At 37.0% G+C, this 13,824-nt stretch overlaps 4 protein-coding genes across 5 annotated transcripts; 2 read left to right on the plus strand and 2 right to left on the minus strand.

The window, feature by feature from the left end:
* Window positions 1-1,359: 1,359 nt before the first annotated feature.
* On the plus strand, window positions 1,360-4,658 carry LOC9306333 (cytochrome P450 97B3, chloroplastic). Its single transcript, XM_002868178.2, has 14 exons — window positions 1,360-1,565; window positions 1,788-1,959; window positions 2,042-2,149; window positions 2,233-2,317; window positions 2,417-2,658; window positions 2,740-2,913; window positions 2,977-3,024; window positions 3,111-3,170; window positions 3,255-3,341; window positions 3,424-3,512; window positions 3,599-3,690; window positions 3,821-3,882; window positions 3,968-4,117; window positions 4,229-4,658. Exons 1-14 carry the CDS (start codon window positions 1,423-1,425, stop codon window positions 4,445-4,447), a joined length of 1,731 nt encoding a protein of 576 aa, XP_002868224.2. The 5' UTR covers window positions 1,360-1,422; the 3' UTR covers window positions 4,448-4,658.
* Window positions 4,659-4,737: 79 nt separating this feature from the next.
* LOC9304297 lies at window positions 4,738-7,008 on the plus strand. Its single transcript, XM_021018265.1, has one exon. The coding sequence runs from the start codon at window positions 4,876-4,878 to the stop codon at window positions 6,682-6,684; it is 1,809 nt and encodes a 602-aa protein (XP_020873924.1). The 5' UTR covers window positions 4,738-4,875; the 3' UTR covers window positions 6,685-7,008.
* A 3-nt stretch (window positions 7,009-7,011) lies between these two features.
* LOC9304298 (extradiol ring-cleavage dioxygenase) lies at window positions 7,012-8,383 on the minus strand. The gene is made up of 3 exons (XM_021018266.1): window positions 7,960-8,383; window positions 7,443-7,822; window positions 7,012-7,375 (listed from the first exon to the last, which is right to left on the minus strand). The coding sequence occupies exons 1-3, from the start codon at window positions 8,194-8,196 to the stop codon at window positions 7,183-7,185; spliced, it is 810 nt and encodes a 269-aa protein (XP_020873925.1). The 5' UTR covers window positions 8,197-8,383; the 3' UTR covers window positions 7,012-7,182.
* Window positions 8,384-9,157: 774 nt separating this feature from the next.
* Window positions 9,158-13,506, minus strand: LOC110226637 (protein FAR-RED IMPAIRED RESPONSE 1). 2 transcript variants are annotated; one of them, XM_021018825.1, is made up of 8 exons: window positions 13,254-13,506; window positions 10,412-12,653; window positions 10,253-10,306; window positions 10,074-10,142; window positions 9,914-9,976; window positions 9,739-9,807; window positions 9,602-9,649; window positions 9,158-9,501 (listed from the first exon to the last, which is right to left on the minus strand). In XM_021018825.1, the coding sequence occupies exons 2-8, from the start codon at window positions 12,533-12,535 to the stop codon at window positions 9,448-9,450; spliced, it is 2,481 nt and encodes an 826-aa protein (XP_020874484.1). In that variant the 5' UTR covers window positions 12,536-12,653; window positions 13,254-13,506; the 3' UTR covers window positions 9,158-9,447. The 2 variants fall into 2 exon arrangements, with proteins under 2 accessions (XP_020874484.1, XP_020874483.1); XM_021018824.1 differs by having other exon boundaries at window positions 9,602-9,807.
* Between the last annotated feature and the right edge of the window lie 318 nt (window positions 13,507-13,824).

The raw sequence follows: 13,824 nt of genomic DNA on the forward strand, positions 1-13,824 counted from the left end.
TTATGGGCTATATATATGTTAATTATGGATATATCATGGGGATAAAACAAAATACATAGGCTTAGATTGCCTAAGTGTTTGAACCCAACCTATTAACACTCTACACATTTCATGCTACCTACAAAAAAAGAAACAACGATAATATATTGCATGTGGTCTCCTCATGGTAGTTGGATCTGAAACAAGGCGTAAACTTGTTTTTGTCTAAGTACTCCATTTAAAACATGTTACATGTGTATAGAGAAAGCAACAATTGTGACCGTTTGTGTTGCGATATTTTTACAAAGCAAATTTAACCAGGTTCATCTAATCGCATGTCAAACTTAAACGGAAAATCCGGTGGACCAAGGGTTTCTTTATCGGACTGGCTCATACCTAAAATTAATCGGAGAAGTTAAGTTGAATGATGTGACTGAACCATATTCTAGTCCGGATCATCCAAACAAAAAGAAAAAATACTGACAAGAAAAAGTAGCAAAGTTTTGTTGTCTTTCCTTATTTTTGCACTATCCACAACATCTTCTCAGTTTCTTAAAAGTATTTTGTCAATAACTTCGCATTAATTGAAAGGCTCTCTAAGCCAAATCGGAAGAAAAATGTTTACATATATGATATAGTGCGGGTAGGCACGGGCATTCCGTGCTAATAAACCCGTTTAAATTAAAAATTGTTACGAAGAACAAGGAAAATAGCAAAAGACATGAAAACTTCTTTATTTTTCTATATTTCTTCCAAATAAATTTTAAAACTCGGTCATTAAGTTGGCGTAGACATCATCTTCTGTAGATAGGAACAGTTTGTAACGAAAGTAACATCAGTTTTCTAATCACCCACACTATTACTTCCACTTCAAAATGTAGTGAAAAAAAACTTCCGCGAAGGTTACATGCTCCCATAAGTGGTGACTCATTATTTGCTTTTGAACATTACCATCCTAAACCTGAAAAATATTCTTGATCTTTTCCTGACCCATCAATAAAACAACGATAACCTGTGAAATCTTTCCTCTCCAAACATAATAAGTTAGAGGAGTGATTTCCTCCAATAACCTCCGTTTATGCTGTGTTCCAAGCTTGAACCTCACTTTCCATCAATTGAACAATTTTTTTTGGATTCCTTTCCAAATTATCAAAAAATTTATCATTTCGATCTTTCAAAAAAATTTAAAATTTTTGACATTTATTATTTATCAACCAAAATAGTAAAAAATTACAGTAATAAAACAACCGCGATTTTCTTAGGTGGCAATCATTTTTTACAAAAGCTGGAAATGGAGGACACGTGTCAATGTAAGCACTAAGGAAAAATCTTATTGCAAGTGCAATCTGTGTCGTTATGCTTGGGCTGCTGGAAGTGGCCATTTTCAAGCAAAAAGATAAGAAAGAAAAGAAGAAAGCATGTTCAATCTTTTTTCATTTGAAGATGGTTGCAGCAACCATGGCTTTTCCTTCCGCTGCTACTTATTCCACCCATTTCCATGGCGGCGGTCTTCATCGCGATCACTGCCTCTTGGGTTTCTTCTACCCACAAACCCTTTTCTCGCGGAGATCTTCTGTTCCCATCAAGTGGGTTTCTCTTCTTTTGATTACACCTTTAAAATTAGGTCTGGGTTTGATGAAAGTTGGTGGCTTTTTGCTTGATATCTAGAGTTATCTGTAGATGTCTGTGAAATTAGATTTTTGATGTGGATTGTGAAATTCAGAACCAGATAACAGAAAGTAAAGAGCTTTGGTAATGGTATAATTGTAGTAAACTGAGTTTGATTTTTTGTGGTGAGATATATTTAGGTGCCAATCTATGGAGCCAAAGACGAATGGTAACATATTGGACAATGCGAGCAACCTTTTGACAAATTTTTTAAGTGGTGGAAGTTTGGGGTCAATGCCTACTGCTCAAGGCGCTGTCTCTGATTTGTTTGGAAAGCCTCTCTTTTTATCTCTTTACGACTGGTTCTTGGAGGTATACTATAAGAACTCATCTTAATGCTTTACTTGAACAAGTTTAATCCTTATTAACAACTGTGTTTCATTCTTAACTTAAGCATGGAGGAGTGTATAAACTTGCGTTTGGTCCAAAAGCCTTTGTTGTCATCTCAGATCCTATTGTTGCAAGGCATATCCTTCGGGAAAACGCCTTTTCTTATGACAAGGTAACCGAGTATTCAATTGAATAAGAAGTGTTTCTTTTGGCTATCTTCGTTACCATCAAGTAATGTGTCCTGTGTTTCTCTAGGGAGTTCTTGCTGAGATATTAGAGCCGATTATGGGAAAAGGGTTAATACCGGCTGACCTTGATACCTGGAAGTTAAGAAGAAGAGGTAAAAGCACGTTGTAATCTCTTTTTTTTTTTTCTTCTGATATTGCAGTACCATAAGCCCATGGCACTAATGGTTGTTTCCTTCCAATATCTGTTGTAGCTATCACTCCCGCATTTCATAAATTGTATCTAGAGGCCATGGTCAAAGTATTTAGTGACTGTTCGGAGAAAATGATTTTGAAATCTGAGAAACTCCTAAGGGAGAAAGAAACTTCAAGCGGGGAGGACACCATTGAGTTGGATCTGGAAGCAGAATTCTCGAGTCTAGCTCTTGATATTATAGGTCTTAGCGTGTTCAACTACGACTTTGGCTCTGTCACAAAGGAGTCCCCTGTGATCAAGGTAATTATTATACTATTGAATTGGCTCTCCACTAGTCTTTTGAGGTACATTGGTCCATTGATATTTTCTGTTACATCACAGGCAGTTTATGGAACTCTTTTCGAGGCAGAGCATCGGTCTACTTTCTACTTCCCTTATTGGAAATTTCCTCCAGCCAGATGGATAGTCCCGAGGCAACGAAAGTTCCAAAGCGATCTGAAGATTATAAACGACTGCCTTGATGGCCTCATTCAAAATGCTAAAGAGACAAGACAGGTATTTCACTTTTTTTGTCTTGGTTCTGCTGTTCTGTTCTCATTTTATTATTTGTTCTCCCAGGAAACAGATGTGGAGAAGCTCCAGCAAAGGGACTACACTAATCTCAAGGTTTATCTCGCACAAGTGTTAAAAAAATCCTTCCCTTTTTAATCCCATTCTGAAACTCCTCTGATTGTGTACTCTTGGATTCTTAGGATGCAAGTCTTTTGCGGTTCTTAGTCGATATGCGTGGTGTTGATATTGATGACCGGCAGGTAAGATTTATCACTTTCTGATTAAAAAAATTATTCTCCTCTTTTAAGTTTGATTCATTATTTTTCACACAACTGTTTCAACAGCTGAGGGATGACTTGATGACTATGCTAATTGCTGGTCATGAGACAACAGCAGCGGTTCTTACTTGGGCTGTTTTCCTTTTGTCACAAGTATGCACTTACGAGTGTTTTACATTTTTTGATGACTGCTTAAAACTTTGTACAGTCTTAGCATTCTCTTCTAAATTTGCAGAATCCTGAAAAAATTAGGAAAGCTCAAGCTGAGATTGCTGCTGTGCTTGGTCAAGGTCCACCCACTTATGAATCAATGAAAAACCTCGAGTACGTTAACTCGAAAGATATCTTCTTTCATCTTTTCCTTTGGTCTCTATTTAATTTTTTGACCGCTTTGTTCCATGCTTCTGTAGGTACATACGACTGATCGTTGTAGAAGTCCTTCGTCTCTATCCTCAGCCACCTTTGCTCATCAGACGCACTCTCAAACCAGAAACCTTACCCGGTATGTCTTGAAGTTTGCACTTGCTAAGTACTATGTATACAAATTTGCTTTCATTAACACATAATATCTCCACTATAACTAGAGAAAGACTCAGTCCAGAGCTCACATATGTCTAATTTCCTATCAACAGGGGGATACAAAGGTGAAAAAGAAGGTCATAAAGTCCCAAAAGGGACGGATATCTTCATTTCTGTAAGTGGTAGTTTCTGTATTCGTTTATGCTTCCTCATCGAAACCCCGCTTTTCTTTGACTACCCTATTTTGTATCTGCTTTCAGGTGTATAATCTCCATAGATCTCCATACTTTTGGGATAATCCCCACGATTTTGAGCCCGAGAGGTTTTTAAGAACAAAGGAGAGCAATGGAATCGAAGGATGGGCTGGCTTTGATCCATCTTGTAGCCTTGGGGCACTATATCCTAATGAGGTGAACTTCCAAAGCTTGCAAATCTTTCCCTTAGCGTGGGATCATTCTCTCAAATAATCTTTCCTCTTCTAACAAGAGTTGCCTCTGTTTGGTATTTTATGATGACAACAGATCATATCAGACTTTGCGTTCTTACCATTTGGTGGAGGGCCAAGAAAATGCATTGGAGACCAGTTTGCCCTAATGGAATCAACCGTCGCACTAGCTATGCTGTTACAGAAATTCGATGTGGAGCTGCGTGGATCGCCGGAATCCGTTGAACTCGTGAGCGGCGCAACGATTCATGCCAAAAATGGGATGTGGTGCAAACTAAAGAGAAGATCAAAGTGAAAATATAAGGAGATGCAAAAAGACTCAATTTTAACTTGAAGGAAGCTCTGAGTGTAAATGAGAAAGGAATTGCTTATGATTCACTAAACTTGCTTACATTTCTTGAGATTTTGAAAATACAAAAATGGAATGTGGTGCAAACTAAAGAATAATGTTACGTTTCCCAACAACACTTTCCTTTTTAATTTGACAAGGAATATATTTTATTTTATTATTACTTGCGTGAACATAGAATGTAAGAATAGTATTAATACTTTGGGAAATGATGAGTTTGCTTTTACAAACAAAATAGAATAAAGTTATAGAATACATGAAAATGATCTCCAATGTTGGTCGTCTATATAAGTAGGTTAGTCAGTAGTCATAACAACCCATTCATAAACTCTCAAAATCTCTAACCATCAAAAAAACTCTTTTGAATAGCTTCCATGAATTCTATCGACTCCCCTCCTCCTTCTCATCTCATTTGCCCTACTAGACGAAGAATTTCAGCAAATTGGTGTGGGCGCAAAACAACAGAAATTAGTGGGTCATCCTTTTTAATAATTGACAACTCTTATCATATCTCTGATTATGATGATGCCAAAGACAAGACTCATCAGCTTCGCTTGTTTCTTGGGTGCAACAATGAAGAAGACAAACAATACTGCAATGCTTGCCACTATAATCATGAAAGCGGTACGACCTATTATTTTTGCAACAAATGTAAAGACTATTACCACAAAGAATGTGTTGAGTCTCCCCCTATATTCTTTTCTCCTTGTCACCCAAAAAATCCTCTTCAGCTTCTCTACTATATTGGTGGCACAACAATATATTATGATAAGGAATGCCATTCTTGTGGATTAATGATAAAGGGATTAGGTTATTATTCTTTTACTTGTGATCTTTGGTTGGATCCTGTTTGTGCAAGAAAACGAGAATTTTCTGCTATAAACAATCCAAAAAGGCATGAGCATATGCTCCACTACTTTCCCAGAAAAGCATCACTTACTTGTGATGTTTGTGCATTGGATGATAGCAAATATTGCTTCTACTCTTGTCTCCAATGCGATTTTATTGTCCATAGAACGTGTATTTACTTACCGCGTGTCATACAAATATCTTATCACATTCACCGTCTTTCTTTTACTCTTTCTCTTCCTTTCCAAAATTTGTTTTGTGGAGTTTGTGGAAGGAAGATTAATGAAAACTATGGAGAATATTCTTGCACAAAGGGTTGCGTTTATGCTGTGCACTCTAAATGTGCTACTCGGCTTGGTATATGGGATCGAAATGAACTTGAGGACCAACCAGAGATGTTAGAAAATAATTTGAAGTCATTTGAGGAGATAGATGATGGGATTATACGACATTTTAGTCATGCGCACCATCTGATGAGACTTCATGGAAATATTGAAATATTTTTTGATGGAGAACAAAATTGTCAAGCGTGCATACTCCCTCTTGATGATGGTAATGTTTATAGATGTATGCAATGTGATTTCGTTTTTCATGAAGCATGTGCAAATCTTCCTCGCTTCAAACATAATATGGTGCATCACCACCGGTTAATTCTAAGACCGATTGATAAATATTTCTTTTGTCATATTTGTTATCGATATTCGTGCGGTTTCAGCTACATGTGTAGCGAAAGGTGGTGTCCCTTTTCTGTGGACGTAAGATGTGCTTCCTTTTCCGAAGTGGTTGATCATCCATCTCATCCACATCCTTTGTTCTTAATCTATGATAGGGAAACTGCTCAAGCATGTTCGATATGTCGAACAAAATCAGCTTATATTCGAAGTTTAAGTTGTGCGAAATGTGATTTTTCTTTATGCTTTCGTTGTGCCACTCTTCCTTACAAGGTTAAGCATGAGGATGATGAGCATATTCTCACCCTTTGTTATGAGAAAAATGCAAGTGGTCTTTATTGGTGCCAAGTTTGTGAGAAAACAACAAATCCGAAGAAAGGATACTATACATGCAATGAGTGTGGAGTCACATTCCATATTAAATGTATACTAGGAGAGGACCCCTATATAAAAGCAGGAACAATTAACGAAAACTCTAGCCACAAGGTTGAGGTTATTCCTAACAATCGTCTCAGTCGACCCATTTGCAACAAATGCCAACGACGGTGTCGATACAAGATAGTATTCAAAACATCTAATGGAAATATGATTTGTTCGGCCAGGGAGGTTTATGGTTTAAAAGTTTATGTTAAAAAATGTAGGGGCCATAACCAAGTTCGATGATGAAAAGAATATATGAAAGAACAAAAAGAGTCTAGCTGGCCGTCGGGCCTTAAGGTAATTCTGGATAATATATATTCTCGTCGTGAAATAAGTAATGAAAGGGAAGACCCGCCCCTGGTCAACTGTATTGTTGCCTGTACAACTTTTTAGTGTTTTTATTGTTGTTGTGAGCTATTATTATGTATCAAAGAAAAATGATTAGTAAATACTAAAAGTTTTAGTTATTTGAAATTTTGAAGTCACAACCGAAGAAGACAAACCACTTCGACTAAAACTTTCATAGATCGACCACTAAGCTAACACAGAGATGTTACAAATGCTTCTATGTATATTACAAAGAACACAATTTATTGAAATTCACATGACATATTCATACATTATAGAACATAAAGGATTTGTATTTGTATACAATACAGGATTTGGATTATTAAAGAGAGAAATGAACACACAAAAGCTTAGTCAAAGACAAGTGAAGGAGATAAAGTTTAAAATGTTCTTCTAAGGGGAAGAAGTGAAGCTATAAGAAGAATAAGACAAGGTACCAAGTTGCCAACTTGTATGGATTTGCTCTGCCTTTGCATCTTCACCAGCTGCACCCATCGCGACGTGTAACGGGTACAAATGCTCGGGCAACGGATGCGCCACTTTCGCATTCGGAGCTCTCTCTTCCCACTCATTCACATCTCCATACCTGAAAACACATAAACAATCAATAACTTATCACAAAATTAAGCAGCAAAAGGTTTAAACTTTCTAACCTTCCTTGAAGTAGAGAATCTCTAAGCCAAATATCAAACTCCAAAGCCCAAGGAACCGATGAGCCATTAGTGATATTGAAATCAAGCTTCCTCAAGTTATGAGTAGCACTTCCAGAGCCAATGATAAGAACACCTTCATCTTTCAATGAAGCCAATGCTTTACCCATATTATAATGATAACTCCCATTTTGATTTGATTGAACAGAGAGTTGACAAATCGGTATATCGGCATCTGGATACATCAACATAAGAGGAACCCAAGCGCCATGATCAAGTCCTCTCTTTGTATCTTCATCAACACGTTTCATTCCTCCTTCTTTCATTAACAACTCTTTAACCCTCTTCCCTAATTCAATAGCTCCTGGTGCTTCATATTTCAACTACAAACCAACATTCAAAATCAAACCCAATAGAGATGGTTTAAACATATAAAAATCAAAACTTTATGCATCCTTCGACGATCTAAGAGCCTTATTGTGAATATATTGAGACAAAAAGTTAGGGTTTTTTTTGATACCTTGTACATAGAATCAGGGAAGCCATAGAAATCGTGGATCGTGTTATTGCGAAGAACAGTGTTGAAGGATGGGAATTTGGTGTCCCAATGAGCAGAGATGACTAAGATCGATTTGGGTTTTTGAGGAAGAACTTTGTGAGTCCATGATTTGAAGAATTGTCTTGCTTCTAAGGTATCGTCTATGCTTAAAGTTGGAGATCCATGTGATAAGAAGAAGGTTTGATTCACTTTCTCCATTGAAATTGAATCTTTCTCAATCTCGAGATTTTTTTTTTTTTTTTTTTTTTGCAAATGTTTCTTTCACCAACTCTAATAATTTTGGTCTTCCCCAGTTTTGGTTTTGTCTGAATAAAGAAACCTTTTTCTGTTTGTTTGTCAAAAGGACGTACCTACCCACCACGACGACCAGGGAATGTGTGTGAAATTAACATCATTTAATCTAAGGATGAACTTTTTGTTTTTACTAAATAAGTTGAAACATTCTTACCAAAAACAAAAAAATAAGTTGAAACATGTTTTAATAATTTTGATTTATATAGATGTTAAAAAAAAAAAAAAAAACAATTTTGATTTATGTGGCTAGGCCTGAAAAAAACAACGAACCGGAACTGATCCTTAAAAATCGGCTCGGATCGGTTATGAATATGACCAAATTACCTTCATGTACATATCTACATGTGGATATCGGTTCAGGTCCATAATACCCTATATACAGTGGCTAACTCAATTATTCGAGATTACCTCTGAATATCCAAAATATTCGTATTTGATTATACTCAATTACTAAGATTACTCGAACGGGTATCCGGTTACCCAAGATTACCCGAACGATACTCGAATATCCAAAATATTGGTACATTTTTCGAGTATTTTGTACTCGACTATATCCACAATTTAGCAAAATATCCAAAACTTAACCCAAATCCCCAAGAAACATACAAATATTTTACTTTTCGAGTATCAGATAAAATATACCCAAACCGATGAGTACCCAAATTTTTCGGGTATAGGTTCTGAAAATCTAAACCAACCGACCCGAACAAAAACAGAACCGATCTTTGTTATATTTACGGATTTACCCTATTAAGTCCTAAAGTCCTAAACTCCTCTACCCGAGGGACCCAGCCCCGATCGGGTTTTACCCGATTCCGAGCTACGTAGTACATACCTGAATGCCCATGCGTGATATCCAAAATACTTCTTAAACTAATACACAGTGGAGACTTCTATGTGTTTAGATGAAGGTGTTGTTACAAAATGCTTCTATTAAATCCCAAAATGATGCAGTCAGATAGACAATATCTCATCCCCACATTCATACATCAAAGTCGATCTCATAATATACAGAAACCAATCTAAAAGATTTCATCTTGTCATTGCAACTAAGCTCCATGGAAGATCTTGTGTTTTTCTCATGTTTGGAACAGCTTCTTGCATATATGCTTCGTTAGACAAAACTTCTCTTCAAACTAAATCAAAACGTGTTTACTATAGCTGCCTTGATGAACTACCCGGTAATTGGGCAGATCTCAAATGCTCTTCCTGAGAAAACGAAAAAAAAAACATGATATCAACATGTGGTTCTAGGCTTCTAGCATACAATGAAACTGTGAAGGAAATTATTTATTCATGCAGCTGAGACCTGCATAGCGTAAGTGAAATTGGGAGGAGGTCTGAAATCGATTTGGCCCTGCGCGGGGCAATCAAGCAACAAATATTTACAATAAGATCATTCATTATACAGCTTCTAATCTCAGTTTGGAGGATTTTATAATGTACCAGCCCAGGCATGGCTTGCTGATTCGTGAAGAAGCTATCCTGCACCGGTGCTATCGAATTCAGTTGTCCCTGAAGAGTCAAAAGAACCAAAAACATAACAATTCTATAGCATGTCATTAACTTTACTTGGCACAGATTTGGGAAATTCAAGATTTTAAAGTATATGTAACCCTACCAGGCCTTGGATGGTTTGTTGATTCACATAGTAGCCTTCATGAGGTGGCTCCATTAGATTTAACTATATCCACAGTGAAAACAGGTTTAGTATTATTAGGGTTTATAATAGATGTCGAATCGCTTAACCAGGTTTGTATTAATCAACTAACATAGCATACCAATCCTTGAACGTTCTGTTGAGGACCATAGTAACCATTGATACTCATTTCCTCTGAACTTATATTTTCCTGCACAAAATGTTAAAACTATAAAGCTATATCCAAGAAATCCTATTCTTAATGTCATTAAACAATGTGCTGTTACAATGATTTAGAGAAGATAAAATCAAAGCACAAACCATTGGTTGCAAGCTCTGTTGAGATTCAAGCATTTGCCCAGCCTCTTGTTGTACCTGCATAAGATCAATTTGAGTATCTTCTATTAAGCCTTTGAAGCTTTTGAAACTAAGAAAATGCACGAAGGTTTAGATTGGCGAGAAGCTTTAGTAAAAACGTACCTTTCTTTTCCTATAAACTGTCTTCTTTTTTGTTGCTTTTACGCCAGCCATTACCTGGTTTTCTTCTACGTGAGCACCATTATTAAGCTGGCTATTAGACTCAGTGATGTTGTTTCTAGCATTATTCATATCAACACAATTTTTCAGGGTCTCAACTAGTGTGCGCAATACGATGTTGTAGTTTTCTTCTGACACACAACCTTCCTCACTCAATTCAATGGCTCGACTACACAAATCGTTGTAGCGCTGAACTCGGGTCTGTATCTGGTCTGCTCCTTCACCAGCTAATACTCCACTCTTAGCGTCTTTTGTCCACCTTTTCAATATATATCGAGGTGGGATGCTGGCGAAACCACACATCTGCAGAATCATCAAAGCATGCCGGCAAAGAAACCCTTTGTATTCAAACATACGACAGAAGCAGCAAAGTTCTGACTTGGTTTTGCTCCACGTTACAAGAAAGTCATCGTCTTTTTCACAGTCTTGAACTCTAAATGTCGCCATATTTTCATCTTCTTTTTCCTTTCTAGGATGGCAAGCGACAACCCCCAAGACCTCAACTTGAAATTTCTTAAATATCGTGTGGGTGTAAGTTGTTGCCATTTGCTTCTCCCAGGGCGAGGGAGACTTCAATGCAGGTTGCTTGTGGCAAGTATCGAAATCTGCAACAGATTCCTCTTCGTACCTATTCTGCAGAATCGCACCGTATTGCCTCAAGAACTCTTTCAGTGTGATTTTCTTATGGACGTACTTATCGAAGAAAGAGTTCACACTTTCTGAACGTTGAGATGTCGACATGCCAGCCAGAAACACATTGCTCATAAATGTGGGCACCCACTTTTGGCGATGTTCATGCAACCATAGCAGCCATTCATCATTCTCAAGTCCAAATTGGCTGACCATTTTCCACCACCTCATATCAAACTCATCATCTGTCCAAGATCTGAAGATGCATTTGTTGAATTTCTGCAAGAAATTCTCATGCCGTTTCATCACATGTGAGAAATATTCAGGAATCTTTTCTAACACATGCCACAACGCAAAGCAATGGCGAGTGTTTGGTAGGAGCTCTGAAACAGCAGACATTAAGAATTTGTCTTGGTCAGTGAGTATAACTTTAGGAGCTCGACCACCCATTGCTCGCAGCCATGTTTTTATCAGCCACACAAAAGTCTCCATAGACTCATCAGCAACCAATGCACAGCCAAGTAACATAGGTTGGGAGTGATGGTTCACCCCAATAAATAAAGCTAGTGGCAACTTATCGTTAAACTTGACATAAGTAGTATCAAAGGATACAACATCACTGAAACTCAAATAATCATCTCTGCTCTTGGCATCAGCCCAAAACAGATTTCTTAAACGTTGGTCCTCGTTCAGGTCTATCGCATAAAAGAATTTGGGGTTTTCTTTCTTGATACGCTTGAAGTACTCAAGCAGTACTTGAGAATCTCCATCTTCCAAAGCCAGATACCGACCCTTATCAACCTGACTACTGACATCGGTCTGAAGAAGTGGCCCGATATTCTTATATCCCCCAGATTGTCTCAACATTTCAACATACATTTTTTTGGTCCGTTCACTAACCGCGTGCAAAATGTCGATATTATTCTTCTCAGCTAACTTGACATTCCTCTGAATCCGAAAATGATAAGCAAGGGCAGGTAGAAGTTCATGATTGTGATCCTTTACAAACTCATGAATGATCCATTTCCCATCCGGTCTTCTCTTCACATGCATACTAGCCTTGCAATCTGTTTTTTTCACAGTTGACCTTCGACTACTACTACCACTACTCTCAGACTCAGGAGTCACACCATATCTAGAACAAGCAAACTTAGCATCAATGAAGTCTTTAGTTTTCTTGGAACGTCTGCTGTTTTTAATCGACGTAGTAAAACCCATAGATTTCGCGTATTCTTGATAAAAGATATACGCTGCCTCATGGGTTTCAAAATCTATACCATTTCGTGGCTCAAGATCCAGATCACCACTAAATCCAACATCTCCTCCTATATTGAACTCATCAACAATTCCTATATCTCTATTACTATGCGGTTCAACTACAATGTCAACCATATGTTCATCCCCTGCATCACTAACCAGATTCTCTTGCAAATCCATCCTAACCTTAGCCACATATGGATTCACTAACACATTCAAAAGCAACTACTACCCCACAACGGGCTTCCATGAAATTGGAAACTGAAACCTCTCTACTAGAGATAATCAACCTTAGCACCTGAAAATGACACAAACAAACTTCATAAGAACAAGAGAGACATCTTCTACCTAAAAACACCAAACTTGAAACACACATGGCAGTATAAAATCAATGGATTCAAATGAAAGTGAAGAATTTTCAACAACATAACTTCTGGTAGTGTAAAAGCTCTGGTTCTAAAGCCAAAAATGAGTAAACTTTCACAAAAACAAGTAAAAGAACTAAACTTTGATTAGTATCAGTATAAAAGATAGAGACTTCAATGTATGATAGAGAAGAAAACCTGAAAATTCAACTAAGGGACTACAAAATTAGGGAATTTTCAACAACATACTTCTAGTAGTAGAAAAGTTCTGGTTCAAAAGCCAAAAAAGAGTAAAATTTCAGTGAAAGAACTAAACTTTCATTAGTATCAGCATAAAAGACAGAGACTTTAATGTATAACAGAGAAGAAAACCTGAAAATTCAGGAATTTTCAACAAAATAACTTGTAGTAGTAGAAAAGTTCTGGTTCTAACCAGAAAAGAGTAAAATTTCACAAAATTAAGTGAAAGAAGTAAACTTTCATTAGTATCAGCATAAAAGACAGAGACTTTAATGTATCATAAAGAAGAAAACCTGAGAATTCAAACTACGAAAATCATGAAATTTCAAGCCTTTAGATTGCTGAGGGATTTTTACTGCATTTTCTCGGCCACCCAGAGAGCGACGAAGAGTAAAATTCTGACGTGAAAAGAGCAAAGCAAAGAAGAACACGAAGCAGGCGAGTGGGGAAGCCAAAGCGAGTGAGGGAAACGAAGGAGCGTGAGAGAAGAGAAAATCTAGGGTTCCTTTTAAAAAATTTTTAGGGATCTTGGAACAGATTGTTTTTTTTTTTTTTTTTTTTTGGAATCCTTTACTCGCCTTTACTAATTGAATTTTTGTCACTGTTATAGGTTTGTTGTCGACGCGATTTCTTCTGATTAGCGCGTCTGGCGTTTTAGGCGCGTCGCTGTTATAGGTTTTCCGTTTTCAAGTATTATTCAAGCTTTTCTTTTGAATATCAATATTTTTCAATCCAAATTCTGATTTTTGCATTTCTCAACCCGAATTTACATAATTTTCAAATAATAAATCTAAACTATGTAACTGTTAACCAATTTCAACATATACCTTAACAACATGATTAAACCATTAAACTATGTTGAGT

This window comes from Arabidopsis lyrata (assembly GCF_000004255.2).
Source record: "Arabidopsis lyrata subsp. lyrata unplaced genomic scaffold ARALYscaffold_7, whole genome shotgun sequence".
NCBI classification, from domain to species: domain Eukaryota; kingdom Viridiplantae; phylum Streptophyta; class Magnoliopsida; order Brassicales; family Brassicaceae; genus Arabidopsis; species Arabidopsis lyrata.

What these genes read in the sequence shown, in the direction of transcription:
- LOC9304298 (XM_021018266.1), bottom strand. Translation starts at nt 8,196, where the DNA reads ATGGAGAAAGTGAATCAAACCTTCTTCTTATCACATGGATCTCCAACT. An exon ending in TCCCTGATTCTATGTACAAG is followed by an intron (nt 7,823 to 7,959) that starts GTATCAAAAAAA and finishes GTTGGTTTGTAG; the next exon opens with TTGAAATATGAAGCACCAGG. An exon ending in GATTCTCTACTTCAAGGAAG is followed by an intron (nt 7,376 to 7,442) that starts GTTAGAAAGTTT and finishes ATGTGTTTTCAG; the next exon opens with GTATGGAGATGTGAATGAGT.
- LOC110226637 (XM_021018824.1), bottom strand. Translation starts at nt 12,535, where the DNA reads ATGGATTTGCAAGAGAATCTGGTTAGTGATGCAGGGGATGAACATATG. An exon ending in CAGTTTATAGGAAAAGAAAG is followed by an intron (nt 10,307 to 10,411) that starts GTACGTTTTTAC and finishes GATCTTATGCAG; the next exon opens with GTACAACAAGAGGCTGGGCA. An exon ending in AACAGAACGTTCAAGGATTG is followed by an intron (nt 9,977 to 10,073) that starts GTATGCTATGTT and finishes CTGTGGATATAG; the next exon opens with TTAAATCTAATGGAGCCACC.
- LOC9306333 (XM_002868178.2), top strand. Translation starts at nt 1,423, where the DNA reads ATGGTTGCAGCAACCATGGCTTTTCCTTCCGCTGCTACTTATTCCACC. An exon ending in CTGTTTTCCTTTTGTCACAA is followed by an intron (nt 3,342 to 3,423) that starts GTATGCACTTAC and finishes CTAAATTTGCAG; the next exon opens with AATCCTGAAAAAATTAGGAA. An exon ending in GAATCAATGAAAAACCTCGA is followed by an intron (nt 3,513 to 3,598) that starts GTACGTTAACTC and finishes ATGCTTCTGTAG; the next exon opens with GTACATACGACTGATCGTTG.
- LOC9304297 (XM_021018265.1), top strand. Translation starts at nt 4,876, where the DNA reads ATGAATTCTATCGACTCCCCTCCTCCTTCTCATCTCATTTGCCCTACT.